The sequence below is a fragment of the Gymnoscopelus braueri genome (genome assembly GCF_963280865.1).
Source record: "Gymnoscopelus braueri genome assembly, chromosome: 3".
NCBI classification, from domain to species: domain Eukaryota; kingdom Metazoa; phylum Chordata; class Actinopteri; order Myctophiformes; family Myctophidae; genus Gymnoscopelus; species Gymnoscopelus braueri.
Window position 1 is genome coordinate 6,694,059 of NC_137612.1, and position 22,027 is coordinate 6,716,085.

At 40.4% G+C, this 22,027-nt stretch overlaps 1 protein-coding gene across 1 annotated transcript; it reads left to right on the forward strand.

Annotated features, from left to right (window-relative positions):
• Nucleotides 1-15,264: 15,264 nt before the first annotated feature.
• LOC308082711 (interleukin-10-like) lies at nt 15,265-18,827 on the forward strand. Its single transcript, XM_080424674.1, has 5 exons — nt 15,265-15,519; nt 15,789-15,848; nt 16,328-16,492; nt 17,729-17,791; nt 17,915-18,827. The coding sequence occupies exons 1-5, from the start codon at nt 15,352-15,354 to the stop codon at nt 18,005-18,007; spliced, it is 549 nt and encodes a 182-aa protein (XP_080280800.1). The 5' UTR covers nt 15,265-15,351; the 3' UTR covers nt 18,008-18,827.
• The last annotated feature ends 3,200 nt before the right edge of the window (nt 18,828-22,027 follow it).

Genomic DNA, 22,027 nt, shown 5'->3' on the forward strand with positions numbered 1-22,027 from the left:
ACACACACTAAACACAAGCTCACAAACATTTGCACATGCACAAGTGTATCCGTAGGCCTATGCGTGGTACACGCACATTGTACATCCACGTGCATGCACATTTATTGTACATATACATGCACACATACCACACATACATTAACACGCTGATGTGCACGCACAGACACACATGCAGTCACACACACACACACACACACACACACACACACACACACACACACACACACACACACACACACACACATGTAGAGTGACACACACACACACACACACACACACACACACACACACACACACACACACACACACACACACACACACACACACACACACACACACACACACACACACACACACACACACACACACACACACACACACACACGTTCCTGGAAAGTAGATAGAAAGATACATTCTATCTAAATAGAATGCACAGCTGTTACAGGATGGAGTTAGTTCTGGTTTCTGGTCTAGATTTTGTTGATATGAAACTTGAGTCCATCTCAGTTCACTTCTGCTTTTCTCAGAATTGCCACCGGTTGAAAGTGGTTATAAGATTGTGGACAACGAGGAGGAAATAATGATGGAAATATGCTACCAATGTCGTACCTCCTCTCACATGATTTGGCACTCCAGTTCAACCTTTTTGCGCCTAACGGCAAGAGGAAGTTCAGAGACCTGCTTCTTTATGATGTTTGTAAGTTTGGGTATTTAATTTTCCTTTATCTGTCTAACTTTAAATGTAATTTGGCAACACATTTGATGTATACCAGTAGAAGGCATGCCACAGCATATACAGTAATGGAAAGTTTCATAATTCTATAATTTCTAACAGTTGGCTTCTTGTCATTTCTATTAGGAGGACTGAAGGATGCAGAGAGGAGGCTCTCCAAGTGGTTCACTGGGGCTCGTGATAGAGGTGGAAACAAAGTTTGAGCTCAGAGACAGCTTCCACAACTGGATGATGCACCACCCCTGTAGACAATGTCTCTGTCTCTCTTTGTCTCCCCTTAGCAGCACAATGCTTGGGGATACTGGGGATTTAAACAGAAAGGCTCAAGAGACACCCAGGCACACAGAGGGCCCAGATTCATCTGCAACATGAAACTGGATCTCAGAATCCCTCTGCCCTGTTACATGGACAATGGAAGTTTTTGATGCACCTCTTATACACTATTTATTTATTTTTTGGACAATTTTTATTCTTATATTTTGTTCTGTTAATAGTCTCTGTGGAGCATTGTCGGAATATAATTTTGCATTTTTGTGATTTTATGTATATACTGTATGTACACTTGCACATTTGATGTGTGTGCCATCTCTCTTTATTGTCATTGTATTTTCATTATCTTGTAATATTGTTTTTAATAAATTTGTCAAAATATATACTGTCTATTTTCATCCTGGTAAAACTGAAGACGTGTAAAATCTTATACCCAATTTTTACTTTAGGTGTGCTTACAAGAATTAACACGGTTCATGTTTGCTGCTTAATCTATTTTATTTATATTTAAATCTTATTAGGACCCACGTTGGAAATCAAAGGAACCATTGCACAAACAAACCCAGTTGGGACCCACCTCGGTCCCATATAGACTTGCCTAGTTGGGGCCCACGTGGGGCCCAGGTAGAACCCACCTAAAGCCCACATGGGCATCCCAGATGGGACCCAAGTGGATCCCGCTGACATGCCGACATGGGGCCCATATGGTTTAGCCCACCTTGAAACCATATGGGACCCACCTAGGGCCCCGGTGGAACCCACCTAAAGCCCACCTACATCCCAGTTTGGACCCACCTCGGTCCCATATAGACTTGCCTAGTTGGGGCCCACGTGGGGCCCAGGTAGAACCCACCTAAAGCCCACATGGGCATCCCAGTTGGGACCCACCTCGGTCCCATATAGACATGCCCACATGGGGCCCATGTGGGGCCCAGGTAGTACCCACGTAAGGCCCACATGGGCATCCCAGATGGGACCCAAGTGGATCCCGCTGACATGCCGACATGGGGCCCATATGGTTTAGCCCACCTTGAACCCATATGGGACCCACGTGGGCGTGCTGGCTGGGATCAACCATTAAATCTTGTATGGGGGTCACAAATAGTATACATATTAAGTTGGGGGTCCTTGACATGAAAATGTTTGAGAAACAACATTTAGGAAACAAGACCAAATAAGCAACTAAACTTTATAAAAGGCAAGAAAAAAGCAACCACCGATATTTTCAAGCAACTTTACAGAAAAACAAGCCCAAAGTCACGCACGCACGCACGCAGGCAGGCAGTGCGTACACACACACACACACACACACACACACACACACACACACACACACACACACACACACACACACACACACACACAGAGAGTTATGGAGAGACTTGTCCTACCTTTGTTTTCAAGTCGCCATCTAGCGGCCCAGAGCGGAGACGCACGTTGCAATCAGAGTGTCCGGTGTTTGTAATCACAGCGTTTTAACAAACAAGTAAGACGCGCGAACGCTGGAAGCGAACGCAGCTCGAAAATAGTGTGTGTGTGTGTGTGTGTGTGTGTGTGTGTGTGTGTGTGTGTGTGTGTGTGTGTGTGTGTGTGTGTGTGTGTGTGTGTGTGTGTTGCAGGCTGTCTAAATTCCTGCACTCTGGCGCCCTCTACTAGGTAGTGCATGAACACAGACACACCGACACACACACACACACACACACTCACAAGCCGAGCAGAGTTTCATAGTAGGCTCCACTTGGGCGGAGGCCTCCTTCCGCGTTCGCAACAACAGTTCGGTAAGTAACTATGACTTAAAACAACCAGCTTTGCTGTGTGGTGTGTTACGTGTGTATAATAAATCAGGGTAAATGTGAGTTCAATATAACGTAACAAAACCTCTTATTTCTTATAAATCAATCGTGGTCAAAAAACTGATAGCTTCCTGCCATCCCATAGCTCAGGCTCCCCGTCCAACTGTCTATCATCACTTAATCAAGGCCCGGGGTTTCAGCCACCTGTGGGCAGTGGTGGAAAAAGTACTCAAATATTTTACTTAAGTAAAAGTACCAATACTGCAATGTAGAAATACTCTGTTACAAGTAAACGTTTGGAATTCAAAATTTACTTGAGTAAAGGTACATAAGTATTGGTATCAAAATGTACATAGTATCAAAAGTAGCCTACTCATTATGCAGAATGTCCCATTTCACAAGTTTTCAAATGTATAAAAGTCATAAAATCCTTTGAAAATAGCAGATCTACAAGCTTGTAGATCGGCTATTTTCAAATGGCCGAAATGTATATAGGGCTGAAGTGGTTAATGTATGTTTTGTAATAATAATCAGCAAAGTAACTATAAATAAAGCTGTCAAATAATTGTAATGGAGTAAAAGTACAATATTTGCCTCTGAAATGTAGTGGAGTAAAAGTACTGGAAATTGTACTGAAGTACAGTATTTAAGTAAATGTACTTAGTTACTTAGTGGAATCTATTCATAGAGTGGATCTATTACGTAGCCCAAACAGTGGGGGGCGGCAACGGGTGTCCAAACAGAATAAATAAAATATAAATAACTGGCTCTAGCATGGCCCCTAATTGTTAGCCATCCAGGAGAACAATTACTTAAAGGGGGCGTGACATCCCCCCAAAAAATGAATTGTTATTCTTTGTCATAATTCATTCCATGTCATAGTCATAGTTAAAAACAAAAAAATGAGCCAATACATCAAATCAAATCAGATCTCTTGAAGTAGGTGCTAGATTCTGATCTCTTCAGATTTGAAATGCACCTATATTCAGTCGTATTGTGGTATCTGGATCATAAGGGAACCGGCACAAATGCGAGTCCATTTCCGGAGGCGGGGAATAAAGAGTCAGCGCTCAGAGACCGGAGCTTTCATTCTCAAACAATTCCATTTTATTGTCAGAGTCCTTTAGCAATCCATACATTCGAGTCAATTCAACTATAGCGCATCTTAGTCCACAGAATCTGCTTTATCCTGCTGAACATGACATCTGTGTGTAGCCGAAACACAGAGTGTCGTTTGCTTCCAATGTAAGTCATTATATACAAAAACAGTTCATTATAAATAACTACCTCCTGTCTGTGACCGTCAATCACAAATAGGCTCCTTGTCGAAACAATGCTTGGCCCGCCTTCTCCTCACAGGGCACTGATTTTGCGTCTGCCTCCTTCTACTTTAACACATGAAATCTTTCTTTATCCCTATTTATGAAACCGTACTTTCCCATATGTTCACATTATGACATTATTATACAACATTTTATTAGCTTCGAAATAAGTCTAAACAGTGATATATCCGACGTTGTATGAATGACCTAGCTGATTAAAGTTACTTAAAGGGGTAGTTCACCCCCAAAATAACTTTTTTTCTATTGATTACTGACCATCTGGAGCCTTGAATTCATAGATATTTTTTCGTTTTGTCACATTCCTAAGCCAATAATTTGATTATAATAAATGTGTCCCCATTGATTCCGGTAGGAGACACAAATGCATTTGTGTCTCAATGTGTCATTGAGAGTGTCTAAATCCCTTTAATAATGAGGCCGTCATTAACCTCGGATTTAGACACCAAGTGATCATCTTATCCCACTAAAGGGTCTTCCCTCTGCTCTATTTTACTAAAACTTATATTTATCTGTAAATTTAGAAGAGCCTAGTAAACATTGTATATTAAACCCTGTTTGTTTTAACTCATCTCGGCTGGCTTGACTGAAAAGGGCACCTGTGTTAGTGTCAAACAGGCACTTTTGCCTAATATTAGAATACACTTTGTGAGAACCAAGCGCTCGGGGGTGTGGTGTTTTAGATTCACACCATACTTGGAAATGTCATCTTGACCAATTCACTGCAGCTGGCAGTCACCGCTAGAATCTTCCCAAATAGCTTGGTGACGTTTTGGTCTCCTCTTGTTATGAGATACTTTACCGGTTTGTGTTTATAATGTATTAATATCCTAATAATTTCATATTCCATAAGCACAGGACCCGATACACGACAGTATGTTATATTCCACTTGCAGGACACCTCAACATTCATAACTGCTGTTGCCCAACTGTGCATTTTTCATTAGAATGGTAACTGATGATATGAGTGCATGAGAGTAATTGAGTAGCAGAAAATATGGCAAAAATAGCAGATCTACAAGCTCACAATGAGTGCAGTGACATCGGAAGTGATTAAACAAACCAAAAAAAGCAGACAACATTGGAATTGGAACACTATAAAAAATTAAAGCTTATCAATGGGTTCTCTCTCCTGACTGTATGACATTGCCAGCCCACCTGAAAATGAAATGTATCCTTCGTTCAACCCCATCATTTGCCCTAAAAGAGCACTTACAGGTGACTGCCGTTCTAAAAGAGCACTTACAGGTGACTGCAGTTCTAAAAGAGCACTTACAGGTGACTGCAGTTCAGAACTGGCCCCTGTAAAAAGTCAAAGCCTATGCTTTTTTGCCAGACCCAGAGGGTCGGCCTACATGAGGCTCTGCCCCCTTTCGTCCATACATGGGCGAAAAAGACCGGCTGTATAAAAGGGACCCTTTCTTCTCCATACATGGGCATAAAAGGAACACAGGCTGACACGTCATACGAAGTCCGTCATACGAAGTCCTTATAAAGTACTAGGAATTTATTCTGGGTCTGGCTGAACCAGGTCTCCTGGTCTTGTTTTGGAAACTGTTAATAAAGTATTCAATCAATCAATCAATCAATCAAAGCCGCTCGATGCTCATTATGCTAGGGTGGGATGGCTCAGGGTAGAGGACAGAGTCAAACAACTTGCATTGTGCCTGGTCTTCAAGATACTAAAACAAAAACAGAGATACCCTTATACCCAATAGGCTACTTCAACAACGTGGAAGACACGCACAGGCACACCACCAGAGGGAGCTCCACTGATATCACTCAATCCAGTTTCAGTACAAACATGGGGACACGTTTGTTCTACTGCTATGCCACCTAAATGTGGAATCAACAAACATCAACAAACATCAAAAAGTGTGACTCCTCACCCTCCTTCAAATTCACCATAAAAGAGTCTGCAGTTTGAAACTAGCTATAGGAAAATCTTAAACATTTTACCCCAGAAATGACCCCCGCAACAGTTTTTTGTATATGCTAAGTTTAACCCTAGAAATGCATAATGTATAATATCATTGTATGTCTTTAAATGTTTTGATGAATTGAATACTCAAAGCCGTCACTTCCAGTAACTGCCCTCCCATTCCCCACCTGTGGGTAGAAAATTCCCCGTTTGGACAGGGATAAATTAAGCAGCGAGGACAGTGCAGGGTGTACAACATTTGTTCTTTTTCCAATTATTGCCAAGAAGTTAAGAATCATTTTCACTCTCTATTCAGAGGATCGGACATGCAGTCCATGAACCAGCACCTTCTCTCCTGCCAGGAGAATTCCACTGCAGACACACTACTTCCAGACCAAGTGTCCATTCTGTCCAAGCATGACTTCCCTTTCTCTTCTTCTCTGGCTCTGCTTTCTGTTTACTGTGTGGTCTTTGGCACACGCCAGTGTGTCGTGTCATGACCATAGACTGTAAAGGTCATGACCAGTGCTTCCGTTTCTTAGAGGGATTCTCCTGGAGATCAGAGACTATTATGTGAGCATATAACTCAGTCCCACAGGCTGCCTGCCACTGTGCCACAGACTGGAGCAGTGGTGGAAAAAGTACTCAAATTCTTTACTTTAGTACAAGTATCAATACTGCAATGTAGAAATATTCTCTAGGTAAAGGTTTGGGAATAAAACATTATTTGTGTAAAAGTGCAAAAGTATTGGCATCAAAATATACTTTTTGATGTGCGTGCGCGCGCACATCACACAGAGTTATAGAGTATCCTCACTCCCACATCAACTGTATGTCCATGTCCTGACCTGTAGATGGTGCTGAGGAGCCATAGCTAAGGAAAGAATCCTATTATTGTGTGCATGGTGCAGTTATCAAGAATGGAAACTCAACTCTGCTTGTCACTGACTTCCATGATGCATCCTAACGCATTTCTCTAGTAATCTAATGGGGGGGGGGGGTGTTGTGATTGTGGACTTCATTTAAGTTTTAGAAGTATTTTGACAGGTACATGGGTACCCCTATGTTGTGGTGTATCTTGTAGACCAGGCCCATTGCAAGTTCTCTCTCTCTCTCTCTCTCTCTCTCTCTCTCTCTCTCTCTCTCTCTCTCTCTCTCTCTCTCTCTCTCTCTCTCTCTCTCTCTCTCTCTCTCTCTCTCTCTCTCTCTCTCTCTCTCTCTCTCTCAGCTAACTTTTTTGGTAAAACCAAAGCATTCATATTAATGTTTCTCACAATAGCAGTTCACATGGTCATAACTCACATAACGTAACAGAGGGTGCTCAGAACAATTGGATGCCTCATTAACACAGTCCATCATCGTCCTCCTCATCTTCCTCGTCATTGATGAGTCATCAATACCATCATCATCATCATCATTACCACCAAGTCATAATCATCATATTTTGTCATGGTACAGTACAGCAAAAGATTCCTGTCACGTTTCATAAAAGATTTCATCAAAGTTTCATTTAACACAAAAATATCTTATCAAACGAAACTATGATTAATGGGTTTAAAATTAGCCTACATTGCGAAACCAGCCCACCAAAATAGGCCTTACATAACTGTGGTTAACACCTCCATACTGTAGAGATGTGCCTTTGCACACGTGCGGATGTACAGTACATTAAGTTGCACAACGTGCATATAAGCATTATTTATAACGTAAATATCATGTTTAGTACAATCCTTAGAGCAGTGGTTCTCAAACAAGGACCCCCATATTCATATGTTTCAGAAGAGAAGATTTGTGTAAAAAAAAATAAAAAAAAACATTCTTAATAATTCAAATTTTTGAATAGCTAAAGTATAAAATATGGATAAAGTGGTTAAAATGTTTGTGGTGCTTTATTAACTAATTTGGCTGGGGAGCCCACTTTGAGAAACACTGCTCTAGAGCATTGGTTCTCAAACTGGGGTCCGGGGACCCCCAGGGGTCCCTGAGGGAGTTCCAGGGGGTCCCCAGCTAAATGATGCATAGTTAGGAATGGACCTTTATGGGTCTGTAACTCTGAGAGTGTACAAATGGAACCAAATGGACCCTAACGAGTCCATTTGGTTCCATTTGTACCCTCTCAAAGTTAAATTAACATTGATTTTACAACATAAATTGGTTCCGTAGCCCTAATGCAACTGAGAGTCCTTGAAATTAAAATGGTTGAGAATCACTGCTAGAGCCGTAAACAATCTTCTCTTATGGGGGTCCCTGGCATATCTTTTCAAATGGGGGTCCGCGGCCTAAAACGTGTCAATTTGGGGGTCCTTGACCATGAAAAAGTTTGAGAACCACTGGCTGGGGAGCCCACTTTGAGAACCACTGCTGTAGAGAGGATGTAGATCAGTGACACACCATTCAAACCATCAACCATTTGATTGTGAAAAAGAGAAATAGATCACGAGTGGAAGTGACATTTTGGGGTGTTATGGTTGCTGGCTCAGCAAAACGGACAAGAATATTTAGTTTCACGTACAGTACAGTACGTCTCCTAATGTGGCTGACTCAGCAGCATTAAGTAGAAAGATAGTTTGGTCAAAATAGATAAACCACATAGTTCTTGCTGATGTGTGTGCATTTCTACCCCCAAAAGAGCAGGATTATGAAAGAGGATTTCCCCACATGTGATATACTGTAGGAGATACGGATGTTTAGATGCAGTCAATGATGTTCTACAAATATCACTTTTTCCACATATAATCTTCCAACATTAATATGGGTCAAGAGAGTGCAGAACAGAGTTCAGATGCAGGTCAGCAGACTTCAGTTTTGCGAAGTCACAAATTATTGCAACACTGTCTCAACCCCCAAAAGTCACATTGTGACTTATTGACTGAACGTCAAACAGTGGGTAGCAGGTCAATCACCGGAACCTTCGCATTACATGAAACTACAGTGGCTGTTTCCTGGGCTGTTTCCCATATTCTGCAACATACACAACGCCCCTTGTTCTGCTGATGACAGAACTGTCAGATGCACATAGGCCCGCACACTCACTCACTCACTCACTCTCACACACTCACTCACTCACTCACACACTCACTCACTCACTCACTCACTCACACGCTCACTCACTCACTCACTCACTCACACACACGCACACACACACACACACGCACACACACACACACACACACACACACACACGCACACACACACGACTGGTATGGAAATGATTCAGCGGTATTCAGAGGTGTGGTGAATGTACTGTGTTTGTAAAGGCTGGTGGGTTTCCTCTAAACTTAATGTATTCTGATGCAAGACTACCACGAACAATTGTGTGGCAGTTGAGTTGAGTGTTTCCTCAAATGTAGGAAATTGGGATTCTACTGAACAGGGTAGTGTTCCCCTGTTTCCCCTGTGGTTCAGGTGGCAAATCCATCCATATCTCTGCCAAGACTGTGTTCCTATAATATTGGTGACTGTGCAGCACAGAGTTGAAAGAGAGACAATCGGATACTAGCAGACTTTTTTTTTTTTTACTCCCGTACAGTCATCAGAGAGAGAGAGAGAGAACACTTTGCCGACTCACTCCTCAGTGATCGTCACATTATGTGACAACAATTTGACCCCATTTCAAACGTGCTGTTAAGCAGACAGTAACAGGCACTATGTGTGTGATGTATGAAAAGGAAAATGAAGTCCTGGCATGATGTATTTTTAGATTTTAGATTTAGATTGTAATAGCTCTTAAGCCCATTAAAACCGGGAAAGCATCTGGGTCATTTTAGATTTTAGCTATATATATATATATATATATATATATATATATAGCAACATACGTTTGTCAGAAAAGTCTTTTCACTGTTCTAAAAGGATTTAGAACAGTGGTAGAACAGTAGTTTTCAAAACAAAAATGCTGATATTGGTTCCAGGATATCACAGGACATCACAGGATATCACAGGATAAAAAAAAGTGTTTTTTTATATGATCATTTTGCATTTTCTTCTCTTCTGGGGGTCCCTGGCACAAGATATTTTCAGATGGGGGTCCGCGACCAAATGCATATATCATTTTGGGGGCACCACCAACAGTGTATGAGGGTGAATAATGCTATACTGTAGTAGTAAGTACTAGGAGCTGAATGGGTGTGGCGTCCCACTTCAGCATTCCATGTCCCAGGGGTCTAGCGCATTGTAAAGGATACAGATGCCCTCATTGACCATCTAACACTGACAACAATAACCCCCTCTGACCTGCGGACTCACTAGTATGGACATAGTTTGTTTTGATTGGATAGTGTCCAGTCAGCACCTATTGCACTCCTGTCCGCCCCGACTTCTTCCTTTTCTTTTCCCGTCAAGGGCTTCTTTTTTGGGGGGGGGGAATTTTGTTGTTTCCTTTGTTAAACATGGACCTGTCTAATAAAATATTCAATCAATCAATGTAAAGCCGAAGACTGGATCAGAGATTATAAGCACAAATAATCTTGACTTGACTTGAATTGTATCTAATTGCATACGGATGTGGAAACATAACTGCAGAATTGTCTAGAATACGAATAGAGTAGGTATAAAGTGCAGAACCTCGTGATTTTGACACAAGGATAGAAATGAGGTTAGTTTCAGTCATAATAAAGCATGAGAAAAATAATTACTAACCCATCTCTTTCCCTTTCTCACAGGTTCTGTATCCTGTCAGCAGCAGTGTCATCATCAGCAGTGAATTAAAAATTAAATATACACTTGCTCAATAACATTAGTGTCAGAACTTAGAGACTGATTGATTGAATACTTTATTAACAGTTTGCAAAACCACAGGTACAGTGGTACGAATTATACAAAAGGTGCTAAAAGGATAACACATATATTTCCTGTGTATTCAATTCATCGAGGGCAAATAGAGAGAGAGAGCAAATAAATGGGTTAGGTTTTGTTTCATTGTGTTGCTGTTGTTAAAATGAGAGTGTAAGTCTGCATACATCAAACACCTTCTGTTGGTTTCTGTCTTTCGTTCAATACATTTTAGCACCGGTTACATGGCCTTCTTATATCAACTGCTCATATAGTTAAAACCTTCTGTCAGATGTACTGCTTCAGTCTGATGGCCAACATATAAATATGGGACATGTAAATATATGATGCTACATGTTTACAAGTGCGTACGGTGTGTGAATAATGCTTCTCAAAGCTTTCATGTTTTCTAACAGAACATAGTAGTATGACCAACTACCTACAGATATGAGTGATTCGTAGAGATGGAGTCAGATGATCAATCTCAATATCCGTCAGCAATAACGGCAGTGACTAATCATCAGTCTAACCAGAGCTATTAGATCCTACAACTACTACAGAGTTTAGTTAATGCCTGCTTAGCTTAGTGGATGAGTAAGACTTGGAATAAACACAAACACACCGACACGAACAAGCACGCATGAGCGCGCACGGCGCATGCGCAGTTGCGGACACATGGGGGGTTCACATAAATGAGTTACTACTACCCAAATTTCTACTGCCTATAGAATTTCTAATGACTTGCAAGAACAGGTGTGGGATTTTACAACTACCAGATTAGAAAGGCTTGTTATGAAGTCTCTTAACATGATATAAGTTTTCTTAATAATAATCCAAAACATCTAAAATGATTGTTGAAAACCCATGACAGAATATGTGCGACAAATTAAAGGGAAAAGGAAAAACATAATGAACATATTTGCTTCCATACAGGTAGACTAGGTACAATTAAATAATTAACATCCTGTGGATCTAGATAGCTAGAGGAAAATATCTTAAAGAGGGTTGTTATTGGGGAAGGGATGCTTCAATCAGCTTCAATTTTGTTATTTCCATTAAAAGAGAAAGGGAAGAAGAAGAGGCGAGGGGCAGGGGGACCAGGGTGAAGAGAGAGAGATAAATAAAAAAAACAACAATGTATCTACATATTTACATACTATATCTATCTCCGGTGCGGAAGAAGAATGCTCACCTGGCTAATGTTTCAATAGCAACCGTGACTAAAGTGAAATCTGCACTTCAATCTGTAGGACAGATATCGGTAGATCAGAGGGTCAGAAACTGTGGTCGAAAGAAGACAATTGATGACTATGATCATCATGATCGAGCATCGTTGTGATATTTAAGGAAACACAGAAAAGAAACTTCCTCAGTTAAAATGCCTTGTGGTCAGACTGAGTCAGCAAAAAAAACAGTCCGTCTACGACAAGAAAGTAGGGTTACACGGCATGACAGTTCAGTGGGTCACACACCAAGATTAAAAATCTAAAAGCAGGTGCATAAGTGAACATCAACAATAACAGATAACCCACACACTGCCACTTGCAAGGTACACGTAGGATAATGTATGTAACGTTTCGGTCACACAATGAAAACAAGTCCCCAGTACATGTTTTCTTTTGTGTTATCCTTTTTACCCTAAATGTCTGACACAAAAACACGACCTTCCTGCAGACATCAGTTCAGTGGGTCAAAGATAATAGGCATGCTGGTCTACAAAGATGTTTTAAAAAAGACATATGGTCAGACAGTGTTGATTTCATCGACTAAAACTATGACGAAAAATGTTCGTCGACTACTTTTTTTTCCCTGACGAAAACTAAATAAAAACGAAATAAGACTAAATATATTGACAATTTCGTCAACAAGTAAAAACTGGACTAAAATGTTAGTGAGGGATCTAGTGGAGAGCCTCCCCGAGTCCCGGCAGAGTATTTCCGGAGAAGCGGACTGAGTGGCCCTGTCTTGCCCTATAGGACTGACCGTGGGTAGCTACTGGGACGTAAGTCGGGGCTTGATCAACCCTGGCTGGGTCACCTGGGTGAGGGTGTATGTTGCGAGACCCGAAACATCCTATGACCCCAGGCTACAACACTGATGATACGTCCCAGGTGCATCCATGTGATGTTTTTCGTTATAGAAGAGTTCCAGTAGAACTAAAAGACAAGTCATTTTATGCTTACTTGCGCTCAGGTGTCGCGTTCTGAAAATAGCAGATCTACAAGCTCACAACGTGTCGCAGCGCGACGCGTTGTGAGCTTGTAGATCGGCTATTTTCAGCATGCAACCAAGTGTAAAATCCGCCATTACGACGCCATCAAGGCCTGCCAAACTTTTAGTCGACTAAATCAACTGTAGATTTAGTCGACTAAACTAGACAAAAACTAAAACATTTCAGATGACTTAAAAAAAAACTGTAAAAATCAACACTGGGTCAGATGATGTCACCATATTCTGGGCACGTGCATGTGTGACGTACACAAAGAGAGCCCCAGTGAGGGGGTCAGCTGGCTCCGTTATGCCATGGGGGCATTTTTCTATAGCATGACTTGCGTCCACTTCCTTCCTTCCTCCTAGAGGGTCGTAGCGGTCACTGCAACTCAGCACAAAGTTGAGAACCTTTATCTATGTCAGTGGTTCACAACCTGTGGGTCGGGACCCTCAGGGGGGTCCCCAGATAACAGTGAAGTGACAATTTAAGGACTAGTAAGACCTTTTTAATACCTACAAAAAAAAGAAAGATAGAAAGAAAGAAATAAAACAAACTATACTATAAAATATACCATCATTTCTTTAATTGAAAATAGCTGTAGATTTTCACAGGATTTATTTGCGGAACCGAGTCAGACAAAATGTAATGCCTCAACTCCTACAATCATACAAAAGTGCTTGTCAGGGTGGGGGGTCCCCAGTTACAAATATGATTATTTTGGGGGGTCCCCACTTACAAATATGATTATTTTGGGGGGTCGCAGCCTGAAAAGGTTGAGAACCACTGCTCTATCTCATGAAACATTCCAATCCTGATGGGAGGGGTCAATATCCCCACCATCCCCAAGGGCCTGAAGGGCCAGTGAATGGCTTGATGAAAAATAGTATGAAAAATATGGTCAAACGAGGGGAACACCTTTTGTTAGGATGGTGTTCCATCTCTCCAGTAGCGTTTCAGAGACTTATAGAACCTAAGGTGCATTGAAGATGGTCTGGAGGTTCGAGGTAGATAGATAGAATACTTTATTGCCAGTCATTATTTAGGAAAACGCCAATGTGGATTATACACAAAAAAAGCCAAAGCTCGTTTCCATTGTGGTTCCACCTTGAGCACAACAAACTGCACAAACAACCATAAAACAAAACAAAAAAAATCCTTATATATACTGTACAAAGTTGGGAGCCATACATGTAGGCCAAGTGGTACCCCTAAGAGAAGAATCCAATGCAGTGTGGGCTATCCAGGGTATAGGGATCTAACTATGACCATTTAGTGTTACGATGGAGCCATGATTTGAGGTCATTTAGGGATTTCGGGGCTGAAAGGAGGGCATTCCTGAGTAGTGGCTGCGTGATAAAACATATTTTTCCCCTTAAGCGTCCCGAAAGGTGATCCAACAGAACCTCACTTTATGTTGGATTCCTCTTGAATTTGTCACCCATGTAGCTTCCACAGAACGTTTTAATTGTGAAATAGGGCCTCTTGTGAAATGCAGTTGACTGAAATGAGTCATTAACTAAGTGAACCAACGCATTATTATGCAACTTTCATCGTTTTTTTTTTAGTGCTTTTTAAAAATCTTTCTTCCCAATTTCGTTATGCCACACATTTGTGTGTTGTCACTACTGTTGTATCCTGCTGACAGGTGCAGCCCCCCAGCCCGTGTATGTGCAGTCAGTGACAAATATCACCCTCTCCGCCCGGTTCGAACGGGTGCAGTGATCATTTGTTTATTTTTTTAATAAATTATAAAATTTACTGCACCCATTCAGAGCACATTTATTGGCCATAGAAACAACAATAACATAAATAGAAAAATAGTAGCTGAAATATTATGTATTATAGGTATTATGCATATTATCATGATTATGCTATTATTATTATTATTATTATTATTACATGATTAATCTATGATTAAAAACAAAGTAATAATGATAATGGTATTATATCCAAGCTAATTAATCCTCAATTCACGTTATGTTTGTAGGGTTCCATGGATGAATATGTTAACCCCATCACTTCCCGTTACAGCCCTCCCCCCTCACCTTGTGGCTTAGAAAAATTCCCCTACAGTATTTGGACAGGATATATTAAGCAGCCGAGGACAGTAGCAGGGTACATTACAACAACCTTGCTCTTCTGACAATAATTGACAAGAAGAATCTTTTACCCTCTATTCTTCAGCAGCACTCAGCTATACCTTCCAAGAACCAGCAAGCAGCAGCATCTCCAGACAGAAGATTTCCAACTTGCAGACGCACTAGCCTGTAACTTCCATATAGCAGACGCACTAGTAACTTCCATATCCAAGCATGCAGACTTCCCTTTCTCTACCACTGACACTGCTGACTGCTCTATGCTTACTGTCGGGTCTCTGGTGCAGACCGGTGTGTCGGGACCAGTGCTGCCGCTTCTTGGACGGATTCCCTGTGAGACTCAAGAAGCTACGAGAGAACTTCTCAGAGATCAGAGGTTATTATGTAAGTATATTTCAAATAAAACCCATCCACAGACCATAATGCTTATTATTATGTTGTTGTTTTTTTGTCATGCAGCGCTGGTGCATAAACTTTGCTTTAATAATTCTTATATGGCTACACTGTTAGATACCATGCAGTGAACTGGCTAACAGCCAACATCTGACGTATTGTGCAGTAGGCTTTTTGAGTGTATATATGCACGTCTGACTGTATGATTTGCTCACTTTCTGTGTGACTGCTGATAACTGAACACCCTATTGTTTCTGCAGGAAGCCAATGACAACTCTGAGACCGCACTGCTAGACCAGAACGTTGAAAATTACTTTAAAGTGAGTACCACCTATATATATATATACATATTTTTTAAGATATCTTTTTTTAAGATAGTTTTCTGTTTTCTGTTTTGTTTCACAATGACAAAAAAACACAATGACAAAAAAAATACCACCTATATTCTTAAGTCCTTTTCTTATAGTTTATTTTGCCAGTTTGAGTGTTTTTATTGATTGTATTTGTTTTGATTTTATATCTGTTTCTGGGGTAAAGGCTATTTTTGCTTTTTATTGTATTCACTGATCTTAAGTTGTAGTTTTATCTCTTATGGCTATCATGCTGCTCTTTTACCTTGTTCTGTAAAGCACTTCATAACAATGTTTGGTAGAAAAGCGCTATACAAACAAACTGGAGTTACTTGCAAATGTGACAAATTTACACAAATGTACAATTTAAAAAACATAAAAAAAAACAAAAAAAACGAGAGCTATCAAACAAATCAACTAATTATTACTTGTGTTCATTTCTTCATCAGAGTCCATTCGGCTGCTTTGCCATGCACAACATTCTGGAGTTTTACTTGGGGACAGTGTTTCCATCGGCCAAGTCTGGACTGACAGAAGAGATCAAGGACTTCTCACATCATATAGACTCCACAGAGCTGATCTTAGACGAGCTCAAGAGAGACATGATCCAATGTGTGAGTACTAGTCTATAATGACTTCTAGTGATGTATACTCAAGACTGTGCAAGTAGCTTATAAATAGGTCTCATATAGTCTACTTTTCAGGATTTCAGAATGCAAAAACAGCAAAAGTATAGCAGATCGACAAGCTCAAAAACAGATTGTTTTTGAAACAAACTGCAAAAACAGCAAAAGTAGCAGGTCGACAAGCTCAATTTTGATACTTTTGTGTGACGCTGTAGTATGTTCAAGTCGGACGTTAATTTACGAAAGAAACACAAAATAATTAAATATAGAGACAGCAACAGTATCCTTTTTTTCTCCCTTCCTTTCTATCTGAATTAGGCCACTGGCCCACGCAACTATAGGCTAATGTTCGCTGTTTTTCTAAACCCACAATAAGGGAAGTGTGGGTGCATTATGTTTCGATGTGGTGGAGTGTAACAATTTATTAATATGCTGTTCCACATTAAAGTCGTAATACAATAGCCTATATCACTTTGTGTTTGTCAGCGTTTATATATATACAGTATATACTCATTGGCATTTTGTGTTTTAACGTTTGTGTTGCTCACAATGATGCCATTAGTTTTAGCTCAGTCGTTCTCAAAGTGGGGGTCCCCCAGGGGTCCTTCAGGTGGTTCCAGGGTTTCACTAATATCACTACTAGAGATGTACCGATACCATTTCTTCCTTCCCGATACCGATTCCGATACTCATAACTTGCATATCGGTCGATACCGAGTAGCTACTGATCCGATAACAGTGTGTAGGCTAAATAAACAAAAAACATCTAAGACAGCGGTTCTCAAACTGGGGTCCAAGGACCCTCAGGGTTCCTGGCTTGAGGGCGTTCCAAATGGACCCTAACAGGTCTGTAACTCTGAGAGTGTACAAATGAAACCAAATGGACCCGTAAGGGTCCATTTGGTTTCATTTGTACACTCTCAGAGTTATGGGGGGTCCTTGAAATAAAAAATGTGAGAACCACTCATCTAGGAAAGGGTTGTGTCAAACACCTTGACACTGTCAGTTTGACCTACACTAACATCACCCAATGATTCTTATGAATGAAATGAAATGCAGCATTGCATTCAGTTGTGTGAATGCTGAAGGCACGGTGTCCCTCATAGCTCTGTGCTCATCATGACATGATCTGTTCTGCTGGCTATCTATCTATCTATCTATCTATCTATCTATCTATACTAAAATCTATCTGTACTAAAATCCCATCTCTTCTCTCTCCTGCAGCGAAACTACTTCTCCTGCCAGAGGCCCTTTGACATCAAAAACTTGAACTCCACTTACACCGAGGTGAGTGTCAGTCAAAAAGGATAACTTTAGTCAAAATCTAAATTTAACTTTATGTTTTGTTCAAGCGTTTGTGTTGTATTCATACAACGTCGCTAAACCGAGTATGTTTTTGCTTGTCCACAGATGGAGGGTAATGGTCTTTATAAGGCTATGGGAGAGCTGAATGTGTTTTTTAATTACATTGAGACATACCTGGCTTCTAAACAGCGACACTGAGCTTAGAGATGGTCTCCTCCTACCCAGCGGTGACTCCGTTCATCTCAGAAGAAGAAAGCAATCCAATCCTTTTTACATACTTTTTATTTAAAAAAATTGTCCGGGAGGAACTTATTGATACAGTTTGGATTACTTCTCCAAGCCTGGAATTCTGCTGTCGTTTTGAATTGACTATTTTTGTCCTGAGGACAAGTCCTTATTTTGGGTTCATATTGAGCTGAGTTCTGAGTTCTGAGTTCTGACTGTATAACCAGGTCTAAGCCACTGTGCTCAGGGCTTATGCAATTGTTGGCCGAGGTATATTGCCAAAAGTGATGAAAATGTTTAGAGACTGTACCAGTCCTTCTAATATATTAATAATTGTTTTAATAATTTAAACTGTTTGTGCACCTTGCATGCTTATGCAAAGGTTAAAATGTAATTTAAATGCCAGTTTCTATTTGTTGACCTATCCTATGGTTTCAATGGACAGATTATTTATTTTTATATAATTATTTTAAATATTATACTGTTTTTTTTACTTTTTATACAGATGTTTTACTTTTTTTAAACTTTTTATACTGATGATAGGTTCTTGGTTTATGATACTAGATTACTATTTCTATGCATTTGATGTATTACCTCGTATTTACCTGCTGACTGTAAATCGCTCTGGATTGAGAGCGTCTGATAAATGCCTATTAATTGTAAATTGCATTGCAACCTTTAATGATGGCCCTAGAGAACTGAGGGTTTCATTAATATATCACTTGCCAAATACTTTTGTACACCAGGAATTCAATAGGTACAAAACCACTGAAGAACATTGTAAGGCTTTTTGTGTTTGGCCAAAGTTGCAGGTGTGCAACTAAAACACAATGCTGCATTTCATTGTTGACTGTGTATCCTGTGATATTTATTTATTTTACCATCTGCATTCTGTACTAATTTAATGTCTGTATTCAGTATTTATGTGAAAGGAGTTTGTATTTTATGTTATAATATGAATAAATGATTTGTAATCGAAGTAACATTGACGTTTCTTTTCACTCTGTGATATCATAAAAGCCAATAGGCAGTGCTGGAAAGTAACTAAGTACATTTACTTAAGTAATGTACTTTATACTTTTACTTTTACTCCACTACATCAGAGTCAAATATTGTACTTTTACTCCACAACAATTATTAGAAAACTTTAGTTACTAGTTACTTTGTAGATTTGGATTATTATTACAAAACATACATTAACCACTTGCATAATGAGTACTTTTACTTTAAGTATATTTTGAGGCCAATACTTTTGTACTTTTACAAGTACATTTTGAATTCTGGACTTTTACTTAACAGAGTATTTCTAGAGTACTTTTACCAATACTGCCAATATGTTTGCTGCCACTGTGAAAACATGATATTCAGATACATAAGATGTCTCTTTCTCACGCTTGGCAGAGTGGTATATTGATAGCCACATTCTGCAGTGTTGCAGTCTGCACGTGCAGACTGTCAAAATTAACCTCAAACGTGACCCATATGACAACACTTACCAGCAGCGGCAACTGTAACCTATAATCTATAACTTACCGTAACTGCAAGCAACTACCCAACATCACCTTGTAATACCTCCATGCACAAAGACACAGACATATTATATAGGCATAAAAACAGAACAGTTATGTTAAACCCAGTGTAACATAAGGCTGCTGTGGGCTTGGTGATGTGCTCTTCATGTGTGGGTACATGGCTGAGACAGACAGGCACAGCAGTGCCAGTTAGTTCCCAAGGCATTTATTTTCTAGTCGTAATCAAATGTGCTACTCATGCTTGGTCTGACATAAATCCTATTTTCTGCATAAAAATATAAAAGAATATATATACTGAGTAGTCTAAACCAGTGGTTTTCAACCTTTTTCATGCCATGGACCCCTAAATTGATAAACATTTGGCCGTGAACCCCCATCTGAAAAGGTTTTGTGCCAGGGACCCCCAGAAGCAAAGGTTTGAATTAAAATGTTTGCTTTAAAAAAAAATATATATATATTCAAAGACATGCACACATTTTCACGATTTTTCAAAAATAGCAGATCGACAAGCTCATAGTGCGGCACTCGGTGCCGCACTATGAGCTTGTATATCTGCTATTTTTGAATAGCCAAAGCTAAGTGGTTAAAATGATTGTGACGCGATGTTAACCAATTTTGCTGGGGACCCCCTGGTAACCACTGGTTGAGAACCACTGGTCTAAACTGAAATGTAGCTCTTAGACAGACATAAACCGTGATAACTGTGTCTGAAGCTTATCCGAACCCGCCCAGATGTAAACTTTGCAAGACAAGATATTTCATAAGCTAACTGGCAGAATGCAGGATGAACACTACTGATTATGGTGACTCTATATGGCCATCGCTATACTGCCACCCGTCAGCTAACATCGCCAGTTGGCTATAAGGTGCATGCAGCACAGCCTCTATAGGGGGGCTGCTAGTGGGGCTTTTAGACTCTTGTTATTTAGAACAGTTTGGTCTGAAAATGGGGTCTGGGGGTCCTCAGGCGTCCTTGAGGGGGTTCCAGGGGGTCCCCAGCAAAATTAGCTAACATAGCAACAAACTATTTTAATCTTGAAAAGGCTTGGAATAAGTTTGAACACAAGTCGTCTCTTATGAGGGTCCCAGGCGCAAAATGTTTTCGCACTGGGGGTCCGAAGCCAGGTACATTCGGGGGTCCGACTGTCCATGACATAAAAATGTTCGAGAACCACTGAGGAAATTTAGAACACGAGGAGAGAAGAATACCACATCATGGTATTTTGGTGCCTTTGAACGGAGGGCTCGTCTGAGGACGACCTAGAGAAGGGGTGCCCACTTTTTTGACTTGAGAACTACTTTTAAAACGACCAGCTCAACAAGATCTACCAAACAAAAAACATGTATATATCCCATTGCTGAAAATACTTAGAAAATATACCTGTGGGGGCTTTGGAATAGCGGCGCTGGCGTTATAAGACAAATGCACTTGGAATGGGAAATAGAGAAGACATTTTTAAATTGGTAGTTTTTTTTAATATGTATATATATAAAACTTTGTAATGCTACTGACGTTTGCACGCAACACTCTTGAAAACAAAGCATTGCATTGTGGGTTTGCCTACTATAGAAGCCGTGAAGTCAGTGAGCTGACAGGCCCTTCTTGATCAATCAAGTCACCTTAATTCAAAAATATATTATATATTTTTTTTGTTATGTTTTAGGGGCATGTCATGTGGTCTACCTGCACAGCCGTTATAAGGATAAGGATAATTCCTTTAACAGGTCCGTTCATGAAAGTCCTTGCGGTCTTGTTAGGGGCATGTCATGTGGTCTACCTGCACAGCCGTTGGGATCTACTTTTGGGCACCCCTGACCCATTCAGAGTGAATTTAACATATTTTCTGTTGACTGGAAGTGCATTTTCTGCTTGTGAGTATTGCATGTCATGCCATATGTCATGTCATTCTCTGTGGCTTGAGTCACACATCAAAGACCACACTGAGGCAACCAGGTTATTCTTGAGCTGACTCAGGTCACGGCACTGAAACTACTCTAAGACATGTCATCAGGAACCTGCTTAGTCAACGTGTGATGTTCAGGGGCTGTTATCAGGATAACAACGACACTTTCTGCAGAGACATGTCATTATGAAACAAGTACATCCCCCAGCCATGATGCACAAATAAACACTGTGGTGCTAGTACTGTATGTCGCAGGGACTTATCTACCCCCAGTCCAACCCTTGATGCTGAGTGCCAAGCAGGGAGGCAGTTGGGTCCCATTTTTAGTCTCTCGTATGACTGACCCCCGATCTCAGGACAGACACTCTAACCACAAGGCCAGTGAGCTGGTTGTTCTGGGCGATAACATTCACCAAAAGAAAAAAAAACTCCTGCACTTAAATGCAATTAAAAAGTTTTAATTGCCTTTGAACTTTAATGCATTAAAGCTTTTTAATTGCATTTGAATTTTTTCTTTCAGTACGTCGGGGCCCTTGTTTGGTCTTCTCCTACGCACC

Coding starts and splice junctions, on each gene's coding strand:
- LOC308082711 (XM_080424674.1), top strand. CDS start 15,352: ATGCAGACTTCCCTTTCTCTACCACTGACACTGCTGACTGCTCTATGC. Junction 15,849..16,327: donor ACGTTGAAAATTACTTTAAA/GTGAGTACCACC, acceptor TTTCTTCATCAG/AGTCCATTCGGCTGCTTTGC. Junction 17,792..17,914: donor TGAACTCCACTTACACCGAG/GTGAGTGTCAGT, acceptor GCTTGTCCACAG/ATGGAGGGTAATGGTCTTTA.